This window comes from Lampris incognitus, chromosome 12 (assembly GCF_029633865.1).
Source record: "Lampris incognitus isolate fLamInc1 chromosome 12, fLamInc1.hap2, whole genome shotgun sequence".
NCBI classification, from domain to species: domain Eukaryota; kingdom Metazoa; phylum Chordata; class Actinopteri; order Lampriformes; family Lampridae; genus Lampris; species Lampris incognitus.
Window position 1 is genome coordinate 26,768,936 of NC_079222.1, and position 24,424 is coordinate 26,793,359.

Below are 24,424 nucleotides of genomic sequence, written 5' to 3' on the forward strand. Positions count from 1 at the left end.
TAACCCATCCTGTTGTATAGGGGCAGTGGGCAGCTGCAGCGCCCGGGGACCAACTCCAGTTCTTCTTTCCATTGCCTTGCTCAGGGGCACAGGCAGGAGTATTAACCCTAACATGTATGTTTTTTTTGGCATGGTGGGAGGAAACAGAAGCACCCATGCAGACACGGGGGAGCATGCAAACTCCACACAGAAAGGACCTGGGACGGCCTCGAACCCAGGACCTTCTTGCTGTGAGGCAATAGTGCTAACCACTGGGCCACCGTGCCGTTACGGTACCGAGACGTTAACATAGACGACACAGGCTTTACAGTATTATAAGATAACAAAAACTGATGAATTGCAGCCAATATATTCATGGTTACTGCCGCATACAGCTGGTAGAAAGCCGGTAAAATTGTATGAACGCGCAGGGCGGCGGGACGGCGCAGTCTCGTCCCGTGGCTCTGATGCGCGTGCATCATGCCTAGGCGCATCACTCCGGATTCGACTATTAGTGAATTTTACAACTTTTATGACATAATTATTTAAACGAGGGCTATCTGTTTAAGTGTTCGTACCGGGGAGTTGTTGTACCTTAAAAATATTATCTGATTCACAGACGTCTCTTTCACTATGTAAGGCTACCGGGAAAGGTCTTTTTGGGTCAGCGTGCGTCACGTGATGTTGTAATTACACGGTTTAGCCACTATGTCGAATTTGCTTCAAAGCCCGGCGCCCTACCTTTGGCCAGTTCTCTTGGATCGCTATCCCGGAAGAAATACACACTCTTCTCTCTCCGCCCGCCAAGCCCGCGTGATTTCTGACCAATGAACCGAGTGACAGCTACCACGTGGCTGTTGTTGATACATTTTGGTTCGCTTGAAATTTTGCCGTGTGAAACCGAACCGAACCGAACCGAAGGGACAATTCGAAAAAGTAGCAACTCATCCACTGATTCGGACCAAAGCAAATGGACTATACGCATGGAAATGCCCTTACTCACGCCATTGCACATATTCCTCTTAAATTTCCTCAAAACTGGTTTAGACATCAAATCCCCTTTTTATTCGATTCATTTGGAATAACAAAAAGCCCAGAATCGCTTACAAGAAATTAATTATGTCCAGATCCAGGGGGTCTAGGAGTCCTAGATGTACTTCAGTATTATCTCTCATCCATTAACTTGGGCAGCTGGGAATGGCTGGAGAAGACCATCATATCTGGAAATAAGAACATATCCTTGGTATAATTGTGGTTCTGTCCAAGACCACCACCTCCTCTGGATAACACCTATTATCAAGTTTGCATGCTCTATTGTGAAGCATCTGCACAGGTGATTTAGCATCGAGGGGCTTTCTTTTCCATCCTGCCCCATCTGGTGTAATCCAATTCTTTCAGCTGGAGGATGTACATTAAGTATCCAAACTTTGCACAGACTTGGCATTACAACAGTCGGACGGATCTTTAGTGATAAAATCTTACCATTTCAACAACTTAAAAAAATCTCTTTGGCCTTTTGGATGCTTCCCATTTAAAATATGCACAGCTATCACCTGTTATAAAGAATTAAAGAAGGAGCAGTGCCTCATGCTTGGAGTAGGGTCAGCTTTTTAAGAAGGCAACCTTGTCAAGAGGTGTGGTCTCAAGTACTTACAGCTTAATGTTTAGGGCTGCCCCTAATGCATATTCTTCTGTCCAGCCTGCTTGGGAGCATGATTTTAATACATATCTTGGGCTGCTTCTCAGTGGAATACAATCTGAAGGTCACCTCTGAGCTCTTCTATATGTGTGAGATTTAGGATTACGCAATACAAGATTCTGAATATAGCATATATTGCCCGTGAGATTATCCAAGATAGACGACAAACACCAACATTTATGCTGGCACGACTGTGGCAATCAAGGTTCATTACTCCACCTGTTTTGGGGCTGTCCAGCTGTTAAAACTAATGCCCGTTTTTTAATGTTGATTTCCATGTATCTCCCATAGCATACCTTCTGGGCCCCATAGCAGAAAATAGTGTTGGTGTTACTGTTGACCAGCTCTCGACATTGGGTTGCTTATCTACTAAAAAAAACCCAAAAAAAACAAACAAATTATTTTAAACTGGAAGGAGCCTAAACAAGCCTGCTTCTATAGTGATTCGTGGCTGGTGGAATACCTGGACTTGCTCAACATGGAATGGGCAGCTTTGCCTATTAAAACACTTTGATAAGGGTCTGGAAGACCACTAGGACACTGTCCGAAAGATCCTTGTTTGATAATAAAATAGTAACTGATTATATTTGCCCTAGCAATTAAGGAACTGTTTTCCCTTCTTTTCCTTCCCATTTGCTCTTCTATTGCTTTGTGTGGCCTGTAACAATACCTTGCTTCTTCCCGACCACTTTTCACATTTCAGGTACTCACTTCCACTTGGGAAGGATTTTATATATATATATAAGAATGTATAAGACAGAAAAAACTGTCAACTGTTGTTGCAGGTTCTGGGCGTCACCCTTGCACCCCCCCCCCCAATTTTATCTGTTTTATTTTGTTATAGTGCTATTTTTTTGGAATTCCCTTATCAAACGTGTTTTGTATAATTGTAAAAACTAACAATAAAACTCTTTAATAGAAAAAAAAAACCAGGTAAACGTGTTTGAAAGTTGCTAGTAAGACAACATTTTGTAAGACCCTGATAACTGCTTACTAGGGCAGCTTTCTCTGTCTGATGGACAAATTTAAATCAGTTATGTAGACAAGACACGTCCTGCACTCCAGGTAGGACACATCAGTTTTACCAAATCTCACTAACTTGAGAGCTGATAGCACTCCATACTAAGTTGGTTTTCAGCATACCTATTTTGGTTTTATGGCTTGGATATTTTTGAATCTTTGGCGTGCTACCATAGCCTGCCAAAAAGGACACAAACATAGATTTTAACTCCACATCCAACTACTGCTCCATCATGGTTTAATTTCAACTAACCTGCAAGGCAGACCATAATTTACTACACAACCGGGGAGTTGTCATCACTGTCAAATCTTCTGGATAAGGCTAAAGACATTAATTGGATTCATCAGCAAGAATGGAAATAGCAAAACCACTCTCAATCTGGCTCGAAGCAGAACAATATCCATGTAACTTTCAAATGATCAAATGAAGCTGTGAAGCTTCACACATTTTCGGGTAAAAATACACCCAGAGTTTGGCTCACATAACACGATGTCACGTGACAAATATTTTATAGTAATGCGTTTGTGATCAATAATCCCACTCAGTTGGTTTACACAGCATCCACATTTGTAAAGACATTGTTAAATGCGTACAATTGCAGTGCAACTATAAATTAACACAATGAGCCCCACCTGACATTAACACATTCTTGTTTAATTTAACAACACATTTGTACTTCGTACGGGACAAGATGGACAGGATGATAATCACGAATAATTAACTTGAGGAGTGCGGACAAGTTTTCGGGAAGATGTATACTCCACTCCATCCCCGTGATATTCCCACCAGTCTTTTCCCCAAGGTGTTTGGTGGCTTGGTGTCAGCCTGAGCTTGAGTCTCTGAACATCATCCATGTTGACTACGAGTAAGGTGTGGAACCATGGCAGGGGGACGAGATGCAGTTGTCTTGTTCCGCAACAATGAGGCCACATCCAATTACTCGTCTTTATCGTAATTATGTTTGATGTGTTTCCAAAGTTTCTGTAATAAACACATAATTAGTAACACATACGGACATTATAACTGACAGGTTATAAATGTTCTACAGTTATCGCTAGTTTGGGAAAGTCAAACAGTCCCCGCTGTCTAAGTAAGGCTAGCTAAGGCTAGCGAGGATCTGCTAAAGAGCGTTCGTCCTCTACTCGGAAGGTCGGCCGGGAAGTGGATGTAACGTTAAAACGCCAAGGTAACACACTTACCCCTTGATTCAGCTGCTCAAAAATAGCATCGCCCCCTTGGTCAAACATTCGTTCGAACAAGACCGCACTAACCATAATGGTTACAGCGAAAGTAGACGTCCTTCTGAACAGCAAATTGTAGACAGACTTCACCAGAGCCATTGCGACAAGAGCTTGTAGATCAGAGGAGAAAGCGAGCGCGGCCGCCCCCTTACGCTTCCTCCCCTTCTTCTTTTTTTTTAGGTTTATTGGCGGTTGGCAAACAACGATTTGGCGCATTACCGCCACCAACTGGAATGGAGAGTGGACCAAAACGTCTTTACTAAAAATAAAAAATAAAAAAATCTTCTCAATCAAACTACTTATTCTAAGATACTTAACTATAATTCGATAACAATCATTTATCATTTCCTTAGTTCTTTTATAGAATGTCTATTAAAGTTTAAGTTAACCTCTTCCTTTCTGGAGTTTCGAATCAGATTCCGTCTTTCTGCCCCATATCTCTGACAGTTAATAATAATAATAATAATAATAATAATACTAATAATAATATAGTAATAATGATAATAAATGCATCTTATATAGTGCTTTTCTAAGCATAACAGGCTCTATTGTTTCTTCACACAGTAGTCGCATCTGCCTGTATGATGTTTGCCTATTTTGAACAGTGTATCATTTAGTTCAGTGTATCCAAATCTAAGTCTAGATATTATTGTCTCCTTTCTCCTGTTCCTTTCAGCACTCCTCATTTCTCACACTTGCATTTGAACTCTGTAAAACCATCGTCCTTTCCTCTCGTCCCCCCATTGCTTTTGCCACATTTCATTCATTCATTTATTCATTCGCAGTGGCAGCAAGCTAAGTAGGGCACTCCAGACGTCCCTCTCCCTAGCCACGCCCCCCAGCTCCTCTTGGGGGATTCCAAGGCGTTCTCAGGCCAGATTGGACATGTAGTCCCTCCAGCGAGTTCTGGGTCTACCCCGGGGTCTCCTCCCAGTTGGCCGTGCCCGGTAAACCTCCAAAGGAAGGCGCCCAGGAGGCATCCTATTCAGATGCCCGAACCACTTCAACCAGCTCCTTTCGACGCGAAGGAGCAGCAGCTCTACTTCAAGCTCTCTCCAGATGGCCGAGCTCCTCACCCTATCTCTAAGGCCAAGCCCAGACACCCTACGCAGGAAACTCATTTCAGCTGCTTGTATCTGCAATCTCACCCTTTCGGTCACTACCCAAAGCTCATGATCATAGGTGAGGGTTGGAACAAGATTGACTGATAAATTGAGAGCTTTGCCTTCCAGCTCAGCTCCTTCTTCCCCACAACGGTCCGGTACAACGTCCACATTACTCCTGATGCTGCACCCATCCGCCTGTCAATCTCCAGTTCCACCCTACCCTCACTCGTGAACAAGACCCAGAGATACTTGAACTCCTTCACTTGAGGCAATAATTCCTCCCCAACCCGGAGGAAGCAATCCACCATTTTCCAGTAGAGAACCATGGCCTCAGACTTGGAGGTGCTGACTCTCATCCCGGCCATTTCACACTCAGCTGCAAATCGCCCCAGTGCACGTTGGATGTCGCATTCTGATGAAGCCAACAAAACCACATCATCTGCAAAGAGCAGAGATGCAATTCTGCGGTCCCCAAAACGGACACACTCCTCACCTTGGCTGTGCCTTGAGATCCTGTCCATGAATATCACAAACAGAATCGGAGACAAGGGACAACCTTGGCGGAGTCCAACACCCACCGAAAACATGTTTGACTTTGTGCCGAGAATGCGGACACAGCTCTCACTTTGGTTATACAAGTACTGGATGGCTTGTAGCAACTGCCCCGGTACCCCATACTCCCGCAGTACCTCCCACAGAGTGCCCCGGGGTACATGGTCATAAGCCTTCCCCAAGTCCACAAAACACATGTAGACTGGCTGGACAAACTCCCATGCCCCCCTCGGCACTTCTGCAAGAGTAAAGAGTTGGTCCATTGTTCCACGGCCAAGATGGAGCCTCCTTTCAGGCACCCTAGAGTAAACTTTCCCAGGGAGGCTGAACAATGTGATGCCCCAATAATTGGAGCACACCCTCTGGTTCCCTTTTTTGAATATGGCAACCATCACCCTAGTCTGCCACTCTACAGGTACTGTCCCCGACCTCTACGTGACACTGAAGAGGTGTGTCAACCAAGACAGCCCAACAATGTCCAGAGCCTTCAGCATCTCAAGGCGAATCTCATCCACACTTGGTGCCACACTTTAACTACCTCAGAGACCTCTGCCAGGGATATGGGTGGGGCTTTCCCTGAGTCTTCTGACTCACCTCCTCTACTGAGGACGTGTTAGCCGGGTTCAGGAGCTCCTCAAAGTGTTCTTTCCACTGCTTGACAACATCCCCACTCCGGGTCAACAGTTCCCATCGCTGGCTGAACACAGCCTGAGTCAAGCCCTGCTTCCACTTCCTGAGTCGCCGGATGGTTTGCCAGAACTTTCTTGAGGCCAACCAAAAGTCCTCCTCCATAGCCTCACCAAACTCCTCCCACACCCGAGTTTTTGCTTCCGCGACTGCCGAAGCGGCAGCCCTTCTGGCCTCTTGGTACCTGTTTGCTGCTTCAGGAGATCCTTGGGTCAACCAAGTCCGAAAGGCCTCCTTCTTCAGCCTGACGGCTTCACTCACCACCGGTGCCCACCAGCAGGCTCTTAGGTTGCCACCTCGACAGACATCGATGAACTTATGACCACAGCTCCTGCCTGTCGCATCTACAATAGAGGCTTTGAACATGACCCACTCAGACTCCATGTCCCCAGCCTCCCTCGGCATACACAAGAACTTCGACCTCACCGATAGGGGCCTCTGCCAGATGTTCCCCGTTCACCCTCACTATAAGTTTGGGTTTGCCAGGTATGTCTGGCAGCCTTCCCCGCCATCCGATCCAACTCACCACCAGGTGGTGATTAGTTAACAGCTCTGCTCCTCTCTTCACCCAAGTGTCCAAAACATACAGCCACAGATCTGATGACAGGCCCGCAAAGTCTATCATCAATCTTCTTTTTCCATTGTTGCCCACATGAGCGTTGAAGTCCCCCAGTAGAACTATAGAGTCCCGAGGTGGAGCCCTATCCAGCACACCACCCCGAGACTCCAAGAAGGCTGGATACTCCAAACTGCTATTCGGTGCATAAGCACATGCAACAGTCAGAGCCTTCCCCCCAGCGACTCGCAGTCGTATAGAGGCGACCCTCTCATTCCCTCGGGAGAACACCAACACAGGGGCACTCAACTGGTGACTTGTGAGTATCCCCACACCTGCCTGGCGCCTGTCACCTTGGCTAACTCCAGAAAAGTAATGAAATGAGTCCAGCCCCTCTCCAGGAGTTTGGTACCAGAGCCCATGCTATGTGTGGAGGTGAGCCCAACTATATCTAGTTGGTACCGCTCTACCTCCCGCACCAGCTCAGGCTTCTTCCCTGCCAGAGAGGTGACATTCCACGTCCCAAGGACCAATCTGTGATGTCGGAAGCCAGTATGCCCCAGTCTCCGCCTTTGCTTGCCACCCGGCCTGCATTGCACCCTACCCCAATGCTCATCCCCGCGTGTGGTGGGTCAACGGGGTGGTGGCTTCATGTTGTTTTTTCGGGCTGGGCCCGACTGGGCCCTATGGGCCAAGGTCCAGCCACCAGACGCTTGCCGGCGAGCTCCCCTCCCAGGTCTGGCTCCAGGGGGGGGGGGCCCGGTTTCCCTTTCTGGGGGAGGTGCTGTAACACTGCTGGTGTAAATTCATTGGGTATTTCATTTTCCTTTTCCTTCAATCGCTGCTTAATAATGTTCTTGGTTTCTGTCTTGCTGAATCCAACAGCTAATTTAACATGTTTATTTTTGTAGCTTGTATTGCAACCTTATATGCTATTTCCTTTCCTTAAACACCCATGAAAAAAAAACTGTCAGACCCATCATTTGAATTCTGTATAATGTTTGTTGTACTTCTAATATAAAATCCAGTCTGCTATCTGAATGACTATACTGTAAATTGGCTGGGGATGAGCATGAGTCTGAGCAAATGATTGCTCTCTTGTTTCCTTTATCCACTGCACTGCTAACAATATTGCAATCATTTCGCCAGTGTAGGCTGATAATCCCTCACTAATCCTTTTCCATACTTTGATATGAAATTATTATTATTATTGTTGTTGCCCTTCTTCTTCTACTTCTTCTTATTATTATCAGTAGTGTAACCGGTTATTTTCTTGACCGGTGCGGGATTCGATACGGGGTGTACTGCACCACAAGGCGACATCACTAACCGCTCGGTTAAAGGGTCAGACCCGTTAGCTAGGGGCTAACGTGTCTTATTAGTAGTTTACAGTAGTAGTAGTAGCAGTGGTAGTAGTAATAATAGGCCTCGGCTTCTTAAAGCCTGTGTTGAGGGTCACACAAGAAAAAAAAAAGCACCTTTGAAACAAAATTAGTCCAAAACCAACCATTTAATTATGTACAAATGGACAAGTATAAATGGATGTTTATTCAACAATCAGTGAGAGAAGTGAGAGCAAAGGGATGAGGCAATTCTTCTGATGTATGAAACAATAAAAGCTACTCCTATTTTATCTACTAAACTATTTGATGCATCTTTGTAGATTTGGATGTAACTGTGGTAACCAACAACATATGCTTGTGTGGTATGTGAATTAAAAAGTAAACTCATTGTCTTTTTTCTTTTCTAATAATGTAAAATCTACTGTGGCATCAGGAAGTATCCAAGGTGGCTATTGCAGGTAATGGTACTGCTGGACTTATGTGTAATTGATCTACTGTAAATTCTGTTTTTGTCTTTGTCCATTGTCCACTGAAAAAAAGTGTTTCTTTCCTCTCCTTTTCCCAACACGGATTTAAAGTGTCTCGTCACGGGTGATCTTCACTATGGCCGTGTAAATTAACACAGTAATTCAGTGATAGCTAAATCCTTCTCATATCTAATGGCATTGCTCCCATTTCCACCTGTAATGCTGCTGGTTTTTTTTATAATGCGCCTGTGCATAATTTCAAGACCTGGTACTGAATATTATTTAACCTTTGGAGAGATGTAGTTGCAGCTGATCCATACACCACACAACCATAATCTGATACTGATCTAATTAATCCACTGTATATTGCCTTCAAAGCAGTACTGTCTGCCTCCCATTCGCTTCTAACTAAACACCTTATTTCAGTTCTTTCTTACATTTTTCTATTATTTTTTTTAAATATGTACAGCCCATATGTACAGCCCTAAAACGGAAAATGTTTCACTCTATCCGTTCTTGATTATATAATTTTAGTTTTACCACAATGCCAATTCTTTTCCTTGTAAAGAACATTGTCTTTAAAATCCCATTTATATCCTCTTCTGGCTAGGGTGTCTATGGAAGCCCCGAGAACTGTATGGTAAAAATTTGTGAAATTTGGCAAGAAATTACTGGGGACAGTCCATGATTCTTTTCAACAAGTTTCATGCTTGCGCTTTGAGCGCTCTAGCGCCACCAAATGGAGGTACGTTTATGCATGTAACTTCTGAACAGTACGTCTGATTTTCGAAAATGAGGTACTGCTGGATTTTTTCCCAAAAAAACTTTTATTTACAACAAAGTCAAAGTCAAAGTAGGTTTTTTATTTGTCCCCAGAGGGGCAATTGTTATGTAGCAGGGGCAACATTCAAACACACAAACACCCCACAGAACACATAAATGCAAATAAATACAAATAGATACAACAATGTATTGAGGAGAACAAAGCCAACGAAATGCAACGCAACAGTAATCAGTGTTAACAGTGTTTATCAAGGTGGAGCTGGTATTACTATTGGAGTTTAGCAGTGAAATGGCTGAGGGAGTGAAGGAGTGTTTGTATCTATTGGTTTTGACTACTGGGTATTTGAAGCGGGAACCAGAAAGCAAGGTCTGAAACTCTAGGTGCAAGGGGGTGAGTGCTTGTCAGATAGGATGTATTCTGCTTTCCTTAACATCTGTTTGTTATATACATCAGATAGACTTTTCTGTTGGGTACCTGTTATGCTACTGCAGATCTTGATCACCTTTGTTAGTGCATTTTTCTGTTTAAGGTTGAGAGAGGCATACCAGCCAATAAAAGAAAAAGTAATAACCGACTCAGTGAAAGATTTGTAGAACAAAGTCAACAGGGACCCGTCGACACCGAACTTAGCCAGCTTCCTCAGACAAAAAAGGCGCTGCTGGCTTTTTTTTTGAATAGCAAATTGGTATTACAATCAAACTTCAGCTTGCTTTCAGCTATAGTGCCCAAGTACTTGTATGACTCAACAATTTCAACCTCATGACCATTAATCTTAGCGCTGACTGGGTTGGAGGGATTATGTCTAAAGTCAATGCACATGTGTTTGGTCTTAGTCAGATTTATAGGTATAAAATTTTCATACAGAGAAAAAAACCAAAAAAACCCCAAAAAATTGTACAGACAAGCGGAGTTCAAAGTCCACTCGTTTTAAGTCCTCTCAGAGTTCAAATAGAATGCACTTTCTTTAAAATATCAAAAGTCTTTGTAGCTTTTTTGTTTTTTCACATTTTCAAATTAAGCCGGCATACTGCTGGAGTTCAGCAACAAATCGATGAAAGCAGGGTTTGGAGTCAGACCATTTAGATTTGTGGATGTGGAATTTACCAAGAATAATCAAAAGCCGAATTATATAGGTAACGTTGCTGTCCATCCCACAAAACACCAAATATGCCATCACATGAAATACATTAATCTGTACATTAGTACCAATTTTTCCATTTATAAAGTCTTGCATATTAATCCAAACTAACTTAGAATAGGCACAGTGAAAAACACAAATGAAATATCGTTTCTCTATCTAATTTACAAAAAACACAAGTATATCCATATTTAGCTTAAATCTTTCCAAGACTTCTTGGATCAAGCCGAGTTCAACCCAATGACGTCAATTTCCGCCAAATTTGATTTTCTGCCGTATTGGATTTTATCAAAAAGTTCAAACAATTTTTACAGGCCACATGTTTTGTCCAACTTTTCACCAAATTTGCTACACGTGATCTTCAGTCCAAGCCTCACAACAACAACAACAACAAATCTTACTTTATTCATATACAAAGGTAGGTCCATGTTAAAGACAACAACAAAGAAATACAATACAAGACAAGAACATAAAAATAGAGCTAAAAACAGCAGCTCACAAGTCCATAATGATTAAAAGCTATACAGAAACTTGTTCCAATGTTTCCAGAAACAAGAGGAGTACCTGGTGTCACTTTGTGTAGGTTCCGTTAACAGCATTATAATTACATTCTTAGAATCAATTGATCAACACATAAATTTGTAGATAAAATTCCTCAACACAGCATGAAAAGTGGGAACATTACTAGTCACAAACATATGACTTGCACTTGTCCATCTTGGAAGCTTGAGCAAGATTCTAAATGCATCATTATATGCTACCTGCAGCTTTTTCATTTTTGCTTGGCTATAATTGCACCACAAGTGGGGTGTAACGAGTGGAGTACAGTAAACCCTAAAAAGAGCAGTTTTAACCTCATCTGTACACATGAAATTTGTGTGCCAGCATATTGGCTTGTGCGTACTGTTTGCAACACTGGCACTGCACATCATCGTCGTCACATAGATCATTCCTGATGATGTGACCCAGATATCTCATTTTGTTCACCACATTTAGTGCTTGACCTGCCAAGAAGAATGAGGGAAAATGTTGCTTCTTATCCTCCTTGGTTTTAGCAATCATGACAACACTCTTTCTAGAGTTAAATGTAATGTCATGCTGCACACCATAACTTGAGCAGACTTTGAGCAGTTGCTGTAAGCCAGCACGGGGACAGTATGACTAAGTCATCAGCGTACATCAGATGGTTAATAAGACTATCCCCCACCATACAGCCAGTCTTACACTCTTTTAACTTTTTGGAGAGATCATATACACATTGAAGAGAACAGGCGACAGTATTCCACATTGTCTGACCCCACTGGTCACTGGGAAGGGTGGAGATACTCTTACCCCATCTGACTTGCATGGTTTGATATGAATACCAAAATGCAAGATCCTTACCAAATAAGAGGGGACCCCTAGCTTTTGTAGTTTAACAAATAATTTACCATGATTAACTCAGTCAAAAACTTTTGATGCATCAAAAAAAAAAAAAAAAAAAAACCACACACACAAAAACCCCATAAATACTGTAATGTTACGTCTTCTATATTTACTAACAACTTCCTTCAGTGCATATATGCACAAATCTGTGCTGTGTTTATTTTTAAAGCCAAATTGATTGTCAGTAGTTGATATATATTCTTGAAGACTATCCAAGAGAATTCGTTCCAATACTTTGGAAAGTATGCTAGCCAGAGCAATTGGCCTATAATTTTCTATGCTGGATATTTTACCAGTTTTGTCTTTGATTACTGGCACTAGTAAGACAGACAACATAGAGTCAGGTAGGATGCCATGTATTAACAATCCAGAAAAACACATAGCCAGTAACACTGAGATTCTGTGGCTAGCATACTTCAGATGTTCTGCTGTTATTTGGTCAAGGCCACATGCTTTGCCATTTCTATGCCATTTCTCAATGGCATAGCACATTTCATTGGGTCTAATAACCACATCTTCATTGTTAGAGACATCACAAATATTAAATCCATCACTCTTTGCGCAATTAAAATGTCTCTATAGTGTTTTCTCCACAGTTCAGCAATATTTTCAGGCCTAGTAATCCCATCAATGCTGGATGGCAAGGGCATCTTACTGTTATTAATAACGTTAATTTCCTTCCAGAAGTCATAGACATTATTCTGCTAAAACTTTTTGACCATGGATTTTGCCCTCATGGCCTGCTCATTTCTTTTAATAAAATGTACAGTATATTTAAGTCTAGCGTTAGCCTGTTTCTTGTGTTCACATTCTGAGCCATGCCTAGCTTTTCCTGATAAGACCCAGTTTCTAAAATCTTCTTTGGCCTCTACATGCAGTTCAGCTACATATTCATTCCATCCTTGCCTGATGTTATGTTGTTTAGCCCTTTTTTGGTGGAATGATTTACTGCCATTATTTAGACATTTCACAATTTTATCATACATTATACATATCGTGCTTGTGGTTTTGGTTCTTACAGTTAATGCTGCCATACAGAATAGCATCAAATGGTATATGCATATTACTTAGGCTCTTATCAGTCAGTGAATTATAATGTTTTAAGTCATCTTCTGTAAGCCTAGACCAATCTACTTTCCCACTTTGTTTGTGGTTATCATAACTGGTCAACTCAGGTAGACTAAAGTTATCATGTTATTGTAGAGCCGAAGGAACGGAGAAGACCGTAGGTTCACACTTTAGCCGTGTAGGCAACTTTCTTTAATCAACGGTAAATCAGAGAGATAACAAAACCACAGCTCGGCTGAGCGGAGGCGGCAAGAATAATCAGAAAACTGGCTGAACAACCATAACTTAACCCTGCGTTAACCTGCCAGGGCAACCCTGACTTAACCCTTAGTTCTTGGGGTGAATTCTATCCCCAATACGTGTCCACCACATGAGCCCCCCCAGAATTCGCCCTAGTAATCGAAGTCAGGCAGGCGCGGGGGGACGACAGGTTGTCCGCGGCGGCTCCGGGTAACAGGGGCCGGAGTGTCCCTGGGAGGCATTGACGCGGGCCTGTGGAGGTCGGCCTGAGGAGCAGAAGAGGCAGCGTGGGCCTCCACGGGGGGAGGAGGCGGAGCCGGGGGATGACTGCGACGAGGAGGTTGGGCTAACTCCAACGGCTGCGTCAAGTCCAGGTGTGCGGGTTTAACTCGGTCCACTGAAACATGCTCGGCCATGCCCCCAAAATCCACCACCAGGTGCTTAGTTCCCCGTTCCAGGACGCGGAAGGGGCCGTCATAAGGGGGCTGCAGAGGGGGGCGGTGTGCGTCGTGACGGATGAACACGTAGTCCGCTGACTGCAGACCTGGGGGCACCTGGGACACCGGAGCGCCGTGTTGGGCGGTAGGGACGGGTGTGAAAGCTCTGACCCCGTCCAGCAAGGAGGCTCGTTGGTCCACAGCTGACCAGGGACGCGTTGCGTTGGGCATGAAATCGCCTGGGACTCGCAGCGGCGTGCCGTACACCAGCTCCGCAGAGGAGGCTTGTAGGTCTTCCTTCGGGGCGGTCCCCAGGCCCAGCATGACCCATGGGAGCTTGTCCACCCAGTTGCAGTCCTTGAGAGTAGCCCGAAGCGCAGCCTTCATGGACCGGTGGAAGCGCTCACATAGGCCGTTCGCCTGAGGGTGGTAGGCGGTAGTGCGGTGAAGCTTGACGCCCAGAGCCTCACCCACAGCATTCCATAGCTCTGAGGTAAACTGTGGCCCGCGGTCAGATGAAAGGTCGGAAGGCGTACCAAAACGTGAGACCCACGACCCAATAAAAGCCCGGGCCACATCAGCAGACGTCGTGGATGCCAGGGAAACAGCTTCAGGCCAGCGCGTAGTCCTGTCCACCACAGTGAAGAGGTAGGTGAACCCATGGGAGGGGGGTAGGGGACCAACCAGGTCGACGTGGACATGGTCAAATCGTCTCTCCGGCACTGCGAAGCGTTCCAGGGGTTCGCCTTAATGTGGCGGTGTATCTTAGCCTGCTGACAGGCAACACACGAGTCGGCCCACGCTTTCACGTCTCTCTTAAGTCCCTCCCACACAAACTTAGCAGAGGTCAGGCGCATGGATGGCTTACCACCTGGATGAGAAAGTCCGTGCACAGCTTCAAATACGGGGCGTCTCCAGCTGCCCGGGACGATGGGCCTGGGCTGTCCTGTGGAGACGTCACACAGGAGGGTGACACCTGTGTCGCTGAAAGGAACGTCCTGCAGGCGGAGCCCTGTGTCGGAGGTCCGGAGACGGAGGATGCTCGGGTCCATGGCCTGGTCAGCGGCCATCTGTGCATAGTCCAGGCCTAGGTGGACCGCTCCAATTACTGCCCTAGAGAGGCAGTCAGCTACCTGGTTAGACTTACCAACGACGTGCTGGATGTCGGTAGAGAATTCCGAAATGTAGGAGAGTTGTCGCTGCTGGCGAGCGGACCATGGCTCGGCCGTCTTGGACATGGCAAACGTGAGGGGCTTGTGGTCCACGTACGCAGTAAACTCGCGGCCCTCTAGCAGGAACCGGAAATGCCGGACGGCGAGCCAGAGACCGAGGAATTCCCTGTCAAAAGTACTATACTTGCGCTCTTGGGGTGTAAGCTGGCGACTGAAAAAGGCCAAAGGCTGCCAAGCCCCCCCCACCCACTGCTCGTGAACCGCACCAACAGCATAGTCCGATGCATCCGTGGTTATGGAAACAGGCGCTGTAGGTGAAGGATGCGCTAGCAGGGTAGGTAGCCTGGGAGAGCGCAGCTTTAGTCTCGGTGAACGCACGGTCCCGCTCTGCTGTCCAGTCGACCGCCTGGTTGGGGGACTTGCCTTTCAGCGCCTCGTACAGTGGCCGGATGATAAAGGCGGCTCGGGGAATGAAGCGGTGGTAGAATGTCACCATCCCGATGAACTCCCTGAGCGCACGAGCTGTTTGGGGGTGCGGAAAGGCCGCCACCGCTTCCACCTTTGAGGGCAGGGGGACCGCCCCATCCCCAGTGATGCAGTGCCCGAGGAAATCAATGGCCGTCAGCCCGAACCGGCACTTCGTCGTGTTGACGATCAGCCCATGCTGGCTGAGGCGTGTGAAGAGGGCGTGAAGATGGGACAGGTGTTCTTCCTTGGAGGCGCTGGCGATGAGTATGTCGTCCAAATAGACGAAGATGAAAGGAAGGCCATGGAGCACTGAATCCATCAGCCGCTGAAAGGACTGGGCCGCGTTTTTGAGTCCAAATGGCATTCGTAGGAATTCAAATAGGCCGAATGGGGTAGTCACCGCTGTCTTGGGGATGTCCGAGGGGTGCACGGGAACTTGATGATAATCACGGACCAGGTCGACTTTTGAGAAGACGCGTTTGCCAGACAGGTTTGCAGAAAAGTCCTGGATATGCGGGACAGGATAGCGGTCGGGCGTGGTGGCGTTATTTAGTCGGCAGTAGTCCCCGCATGGGCGCCAACCTCCATCAGGCTTAGCGACGATGTGGAGTGGGGACGCCCACGGGCTTTCAGAGCGGCGGATGATCCCCATGCGTTCCAGGTGCTCGAACTCAGACTTGGCAATGGCGAGTTTGGCGGGTCGAGACGCCTGGCTCTGGAGTAGACCGGGGGCCCCTTCGTAGCAATGTGATGCTCCACCCCATGCTTAGCGGTGGGTGCAGAGAAGGTAGGCTGGGTGAGGTCAGGAAACTCAGCGAGGAGGCGGTTGAACTTGTCTGCCTCTGAGAGAGAGTTGGCTAGACCTGCATAGGCCGCTTCCCCCTGCGTACATGCGAAGGAGGAGAAGGTTAAGGCGTCGACCAGACGGCTGTTCTGAATGTCCACTAGCAAACCGTAAGCGCACAAAAAATCAGCTCCGAGGAGGGGAAGTGTTACATTGGCCATGACGAACTCCCACATGAAACGTTGTCCACCAAAACACAGTTCTACAGACCTCACGCCGTAGGTGTGGATAGGGGGCCCCGCTCCCAGCCAATGATGTCGACGTCAGTAGCAGGGAGCACGCTTCTCTGTGCGCCCGTGTCACAGAGAAATCGCCGACCGGAGATGGTGTCGAGGATGAAGAGTAGCCTGCTCGTATCGCCAACACTCATGGCCACTACTGAGTGTTGGCCCTCTCGTTTCCCGTCGGCCTGTAGTTGCAGGGGGAACGGCACAGTTTAGCTTTTGCACCAAATCGAGCGTGGTACATACAGAGTCCAGAGGGCTTGTAGCGGTCTGACACTGTGGCGCCACCGTCGGGCCACGCCCGCGATGTCGGCGGGGGGCCAGTGAAGGTAGGAGCCAGCACCCCGGCATGGGAGGAACGTTGTGTAGCGACGAAGAATCGGTCAGCCTCCTTTGCCAGCTCAAGGGGATCAGTGATGGTGGAGTTAGCGAGCGCAGTCTGGACGTGGGGCGGCATGTTGCGCAGAAACAGCTCCATAAACAGGAAACATGGCTTTTCTTGACCCAGTAGATTTAACATCCTGCTCATTAGCTCCGATGGTTTGCCATCTCCCAAGCCCTGAATTGCGAAGAGGCGACGTGCTCTCTCCGTTGTTGACAGTTCAAAAGTTTCAAGGAGGATATTTTTAAGTGCGGCGTATTTACCATCGGCCGGTGGGTTGGTTATGAAACCGCTTATCCTGGAAGCCGTAGCGCCCCCCAGCGCTGCCACTACGTAGTAGTACCTGGTCTCGTCTGCTGTTATGTCTCTGAGCGCGAACTGTGCCTCAGCCTGCGCGAACCATGTAGCCGCGGAGGACTCCCAAAACTCCGGCAGTTTAATCGCAACGGCGTTCGTAGCCATAATGTGTGTGGTTTCAGAAAACTTATCCGAAAACCGACGTCGGGGTCACTGTTATGTATGCACACATCGACAGTGCTGCATTTGATTTGGTGCTGTTCTATTGTGCTGGGATCGATTGGTGATGCCTGCGGGCTCTGGGTTGTTTGATCGGGTCTGCCTTTGATGCTGTGTCAGTCTAAATAAAGAATGCCACGGAGAGGTTGTGTCGAGCGACAGCGCTGTGTCCTGACGTGATTTCTAAATACAATATTGGCGACGAGGATGGCTGATATCTCTCTCCCACCACCTGCCCCCTTCCTGGCATTACCTGGCGAGCCTCCGGTACCATGGACTCGCTGGCTACATAGTTTTGAAAATTACATCATCGCCTCAGGGCTCGACGGCGTGAGCCAGGCTAGGAAGACGGCTCTGTTGCTTCACTGCTTGGGAGCAGAGGGTCATCGTGTGCTCGGGTCTCTGGGGAACGTCACAAGCTTTGCCGAAGCTGTGGGACTTATGAGCACCCATTTCGCTGCTCCACAGAGTGCCCTCCTTCGGCGATTTATATTCCGTCAGCGACACCAACTGCCTGGTGAGTCTGTGCGGCAGTACGTAGCTAATTTGCGAGGGCTAGCTAGCTCATGCAAGTTTGGCCCGCTTCAGGACGAGATGGTTCGCGACCAGCTAATCGAACACACCAACAACGCAAAGGTGCGTGAGACTCTCCTGCTGGAAAAAGATGATCTGCTGCTGTCCAGAGCAATTACCATCGCACTACAGGTTGAGGGAGCAGCTGAGTGTGCTGCTATGCTAAATACACAGCAAGTGGCCACCTCCAGTCAAGCTGCCAACGACTCCTCCCTCTACTCACGGCTGCCCCTCGGGACGCAACCCAGCCAGAGCGAGGCGGGCGCCGACTCCACTGGGGACGTCTTGCAACTGCAACGACGGCGTTCTCGGCCCCGCCCTCAACAGTCCTGTGGTAACTGTGGGTCTCGGTCTCATGTTTCAAGGGCTCAGAACTGTCCTGCCCGTGGCCAGACATGCCGTAGCTGCGGTAAGCACAATCACTTTGCCAACGTCTGTCGATCTTCCCCGGCTGGGTCAGAGGGCCACACCCCCCAGTCTTCAACCGCCGTCATTCACAAGGTGAGCTCTGCGCCAGTGTCATTCAAATCATGCACAGTCAACATTAATGATGTGTGCATTCCCCTGCTGTTGGACACCGGTGCAAGTGTGTCTCTCCTGAATGTTGATACCTACAGTCAATTTTTCGGTTCACTGCCACTGTCCGCACCCTCAGCTGTCCTCTGTGGGTATGGTGACTCCAAAATCGATCTGGTTGGCTCTCTCCAACTGACTGTCCGCTATGGAACCAAGCTGGTGCCTAATGCAGTTTTTCATGTGGCACGCCGTGGGGCCAACCTGATGGGCCTGGACCTGTTCTCCGCTCTGGGGTTCTCCCTCTTAGACACAAGGGGGGCAGCAATCCTGACTGTCGCCACACCTTGGCAGCAGAAAAGGCCATCACCACTGACAACGGCCCTCAGATGGTCTCTGCTGAGTTCACTGCTTATCTCGAAAGCAAGGGCATCCGTCATATACGCACTGCGTACTACCACCCCCAGGCCAATGGCGGCGTTGAACGTTTTCACCAGTCACTGAAGAACGGCCTCAGAGCACACATGGCCCAAGGGTGCTCTTTCACGCAGGCCATCCGTCACACTCTGCTACACTATCGGGCCACACAGCACTCGACCACAGGCGTCTCCCCAGCCTCTCTCATGCTAGGCCGGGAACTGTGCATGCCCCTTGACAGGCTCCGCCCCTCCACACCTCAGGCACCTCCCTCTGGGGTCAGAGCCTCAGTCACTCGTCAGCAGACGCGGATGAAGCAACGGTTTGACCAGTCAAAACGAACCAGGGTGCCAGACATCAATGTGTCAGACTGGGTCAGGGTCCGCAGGCCCCACAGGGACAATAAAATGGCTTCATACTGGTCATCTCCTCTCCAAGTCACCCGTCAGCTGGGCCCAGCCACTTACCTCCTCAGCGATGGCACTCGGTGGCACTCCAGTCGTCTACGGAAGGTGTCAGCTCCGCCACACACAGCTGGTGACACAACCATAGCCATTCCCTCAGCATGGCGAGACGCCCCGGGGCTTCATGCAGCTCCTACACGGGCCCCAGACATTTCTGGGCCTCAGCTCCCCCTGCCATCTCCCTCCCCACCTCGGCCTGCCCAGCCTCAGGCCGCCCCGCGACCTGTTCGCACACGTTTACGCCCTGGCCACCTAGAGGACTTTGTGTCAACCTTTCATGTTTGAAATCCTGCCCGGGGGGGGGGGGGGGGAAATGTTATGTATGCACACATCGACAGTGCTGCATTTGATTTGGTGCTGTTCTATTGTGCTGGGATCGATTGGTGATGCCTGCGGGCTCTGGGTTGTTTGATCGGGTCTGCCTTTGATGCTGTGTCAGTCTAAATAAAGAATGCCACGGAGAGGTTGTGTCGAGCGACAGCGCTGTGTCCTGACGTGATTTCTAAATACAATAGTCACCAGTGTAGAGCCGAAGTAACGGAGAAGACCGTAGGTTCACACTTTAGCCGTGTAGGCAACTTTCTTTAATCCACGGTAAATCAGCGAGACAACAAAACCACAGCTCGACTGAGCGGAGGCGGCAACAATAACCAGAAAACTGGCTGAACAACCATAACTTAACCCTGCATTAACCTGCCAGGGCAACCCGGACTTAACCCTTAGTTCCTGGGGTGGATTCTATCCCCAATACGTGTCCACCACATTATCATGATAACTTTAGTCACAGAAGTTATCATGTTAATTTTTGATTTTCGAAACTTTTTGACCGTTACAGCTAATTGAAATTTGCGGCAAAGCCACCAAACAGCAGCTAAAATTATGTATTGACGTTAATACCAGACCGGGAGCGCGTACTCAGGTTGTGCCAAAAAATGCACCATGTGGCCACTGTTGCAAGTGTAGGTGCATATAAATAACAGACAGAGTCGGGCTGTGTCGCTTAGTAACATGTATTCACCGGCTGTGCCCATAACGCAACTGAGGAATGTTACACAGGGCAAGTATACATCAATCAGTGCCCCCAGGGGGAGCTGTTGGCTGCATAACATTACCCTACAACAGCCACTGGGAGGCACTTTTTAAGCAAAAGTGCGTTTTTTTCTGTCTTTCCGGGAAAAATTTCAGGCGCGGTAGCACGTTTCTCGCTCTTCGATTTTATCCGGTTTTCAGGTTAGTAATGGGAATAATAACGTAATGTGTACCACAAAAAGTTAGTGAATTATATAATTCACTTGGTTTCGATCTGTTTTAAAGACGCTGATGGTTTGTGTGTTACGTCTTTAAACAAACACCATCGTCAGTCGAGTTCAGGAAAATGGCGGCGCTGCCATTGATCAAGTTATGGTAAGCCCGCACACTTTGCTAGGACGACGCTCAAATCAGTTTTGTGTTAATATGAGAAAGTAAATAAGGGTTGTGTAAATAAGAGATTTGTTTTGGTGCATAAATGTCCAGAAGTTGGCTAGGATAGCTTTGGTTAGCCTGCTGTTAGTGTGTTAAGTCATTTACATGTGTTATATTGTAAATATTTAGAAAGATAAGACACAATGCGATTGAAAATGTTTAATGAAAATACCATTAGCGGCGCGAAATCCCGTTTGCAGCGGCCTAACCGACTACTGGTGTGGGAAGTTGGCAGCGTTAATTTACATGTTTCCCCCCCCCACACCTTTATTAACAATAAAATTCACATACAAAAAAAGTTATTAATACAGACAAAACATCAGAGCCAGGCGGAATCGTTTAAGTGAAAACTTTAAACAAAGAACACAAATAGGCAGTATTTGCAGCTTTCTTATTTTTAAAGTTAATGATGGTTTTAATGTACTGTTTGGTTGCATTCTCAAATACTATAAATAAAGGTTTAGAATGGCTAAATTTTGATTTATGAATGTAATACTTTGCTAAAATAATCATCAAATTGATTATATAAGAATTATTTAAGTTTATTACTATTGTGATTGGTGGCGCAGTGGTTAGCGCGGTTGCCTCACAGCAAGAAGGTCCTGGGTTCGAGCCCTGGGGTAGTCCAACCTTGGTGGGTCATCCCGTGTCGTCCTCTGTGGAGTTAGCATGTTCTTCCCGTGTCTGTGTGGGTTTCCTCCAGGGGCTCTGGTTTCCTCCCACAGTCCAAAGACATGTAGGTCAGGTGAATCGGCCATACTAAATTGTCCCTAGGTATCAATATGTGTATGTGTGTGTGTGTGTGTGTGGGGGGGGGGGGGCATTTAGATACGTTTAAGGGAAGTTTCTCTATCTTATAATCACACAAAAGTACAAATTCAAAGCCTCTAATCTTAGAGAAAATATAATTAGGTTTAAAGTTCCAAGTAGATGTAGGGTTGTTTAGAAATGGCTTTATCCAATTAATTTTAAAGGTATTATCAAGAGTAGTGAAATCAAGAAAATTGAGCCCACCAGAGTCGTAGGTATTCATAATAACAGATTTTTTTACATAATGAGTCTTGTTTTTCCAGATAAAATTGAAGAGTAATTTTTCAGTTGTATTACGTATCTGCTTATTAACAAATAAAGAGATTGCTGCATATGTGAGACGGGATAACCCTCCTGCCTTCATCAGTAACACTCACCTTTTTAAGGATAAATTTCTTTGCAACCATTGGTTAAGCTTTTTTCTCATTTTGTCAATGAACAAGCTAAATTTTTCAGAACACCTTACTTCTTAATTTTTCATGATGGTAATCCCCAAATAAGTAACCTTTTCTTTAACTGGTATGTTAGAGATTGTTAAATTCTTGAAGAGAGAAAGGCTCACACTTGTTCAAGTTCAAACGAAGTTCAAATACTGCAGAGAATGATTCTATTGTTTTTATAGCAACAAGCACGTGACTAGCATCTTTAGAAATAAGGCAGTGTCGTCAGCCAAGTTGACTGATTATAATACCTCTATTGGCAATGGATATTCCTTTTAATGTGCTATTTTTAATATGATTAGTAAGAAGTTGTGTACAAAGAATGCATAAATATGGGGAGGCTGGACAACCATGACAGATGCTACGTTTTAAATCAAACCTCGGGGATGTACCACTTTTTATTCTGATGGAGCTATTACCATTGGTGTACATTGTCTTAAAGGCTTTACAGAAAAAGTCACCAAATCGAAATTTTTCCATGGAGTGAAATATGAAATTGTGTTCTACCATGTCAAAGGCTTTATAGAAGTCCAGAAAAAGGATGAAACTATCATCAGGACATAAGAATGAGTAATCAGTTACATCTAAAACAAGCCTGCTGTTTATTGGAAATATGCCTTTTTCTCATGAAACCTGAGGGAATGCCATTGATGATTAGCTCCAATACATTTTTAATTTGCTTAGCAATTATTGAGGCAAAAAACTTGTAGTCATTATTCAATAATGAAATAGGCCGCCAATTATCAATAAAAAGAAGATCCTTTTTGGGTTAGGGAATTAAAGTAATCAAACCATGTGTCAGTGAAGGAGGAAGAGTTCCTTTTTCAGCACTTTCTAAGATTACTTCAAGCAGGAAAGGAGCTAAATAGTCTGTAAAAGCCTGATAAAATTCTGCAGAAAGGCCATCAACTCCCGGAGATTTATTCATTTTGAGATGTTCAGTTGCATAAACTATTTCTATCATCTTGATTAATTTGAGTGATATCGTTGAGGGAATTAAAAAGTGCAGTTGTTGATTGATGACTATACTTGGATTTATATTATTATAGAAATTAGAGCCATAATCAGCTATTCTTTTTTAATCATCAGTTACAGTGCCATTAACATGAAATTGTTGGATTATATTAACTTTCCCATGATGCCTTTCTAAATTGAAAAAATAAGCAGAATTTTCTTCACCTTCTTCAAGCCACCTTTTTTTGCGAGTGGCGCCTTTTGTTTTATTTAAATATATTTCATTCAGTTTAAGCTGATCTGAAATTAACTCTAGTCTTTCCTCTTTTGACATATTTTCAGGGCTTTTCTGTGACAGAGTAATTATTTTAGAAACCACCCTGTCTTCTTCTAATCTATTATTTTTTGCTGAGACACTTACCATAATTTCTCAAGTATTAGCGTGCTTTTGAATTTAAATAATTCCCAATTGCTACAAAATGTATTTTCAGATTTTGCTTTGTTCCAGAATTGCATTATAAGTTCTTCAATGTCTAATTTTACTATCTCGTGCTGTAACAGCAAACTACTGAGCTTCCAGTAAGCGCTTCTGCCGACCTCAGTACTGGCAGAGTGTAAGGGAATAGAAATGGAGACTGCATTATGATCTATTAATGGTGTTGTAATGATACTAACTGATATATTGTCAATGTTCATATTTTTAGATACTAGCCAGAAGTCCAATTGTGACTGTCTGGTGGCACGTCTGTTATGCCAAGTGAAAGCATTTATGTTAGAATTGTAATTCCTCCATATGTCAATTAAATTACATCTTTGCATAAAAACCTTTAAATTTTCATTTACTGAAGTAGTGTCTCGGGGAGGCCAGCAATCCATATTATGATCTAAAATCATGTTGAAATCCCCTCCTATTGCTATACCAGAATTTGGAAAGTCCCTAAGAGTGTGTTGAATCTGATTCTCTTAACGTTTCAAGAAGATATCATTCTCAGATTAAGAATTATAGCCATATATATTAACCATCACAAAAGTTAAGTTGTCAACGCTGATAACCTGGTAAAGAAAATGACCTGCTGTGTCACAGACAGACTGTAGAATAGTTCCAGAGAATATGTGTTTTAGAGTGGCAACACCAGCAGTGTTCAGATCCATGCACCAACCCGCCATAGATCGTTACCCAACTGAGACCTCCATAACCTTGTATCATTGATAATCGAGTGTGACTCTTGAATAAAACAAAAATTAGTTTTATGCTGCTTAGCAAGCAAACATATACCTTTGTGCTTTGCAGTATTTCTTAACTACGTGGCATTGAGAGTAACAATAGATAAGGACGTATTAATAACAATAAAAGGATCAGAATAGGATGTAAAGTTAAGATGAAAATAGGAAATTTAACCCTACTGTCAGGAGCTGCTCCATTTTAATCTTTCTATAAAA

At 45.6% G+C, this 24,424-nt stretch overlaps 1 protein-coding gene across 1 annotated transcript; it reads right to left on the bottom strand.

The window, feature by feature from the left end:
• Nucleotides 1-3,332: 3,332 nt before the first annotated feature.
• LOC130122015 (cytochrome b-c1 complex subunit 9) lies at nucleotides 3,333-4,090 on the bottom strand. Its single transcript, XM_056291029.1, has 2 exons — nucleotides 3,899-4,090; nucleotides 3,333-3,680 (listed from the first exon to the last, which is right to left on the bottom strand). The coding sequence occupies exons 1-2, from the start codon at nucleotides 4,037-4,039 to the stop codon at nucleotides 3,636-3,638; spliced, it is 186 nt and encodes a 61-aa protein (XP_056147004.1). The 5' UTR covers nucleotides 4,040-4,090; the 3' UTR covers nucleotides 3,333-3,635.
• Between the last annotated feature and the right edge of the window lie 20,334 nt (nucleotides 4,091-24,424).

Coding starts and splice junctions, on each gene's coding strand:
- LOC130122015 (XM_056291029.1), bottom strand. CDS start 4,039: ATGGCTCTGGTGAAGTCTGTCTACAATTTGCTGTTCAGAAGGACGTCT. Junction 3,681..3,898: donor TTGAGCAGCTGAATCAAGGG/GTAAGTGTGTTA, acceptor TGTTTATTACAG/AAACTTTGGAAACACATCAA.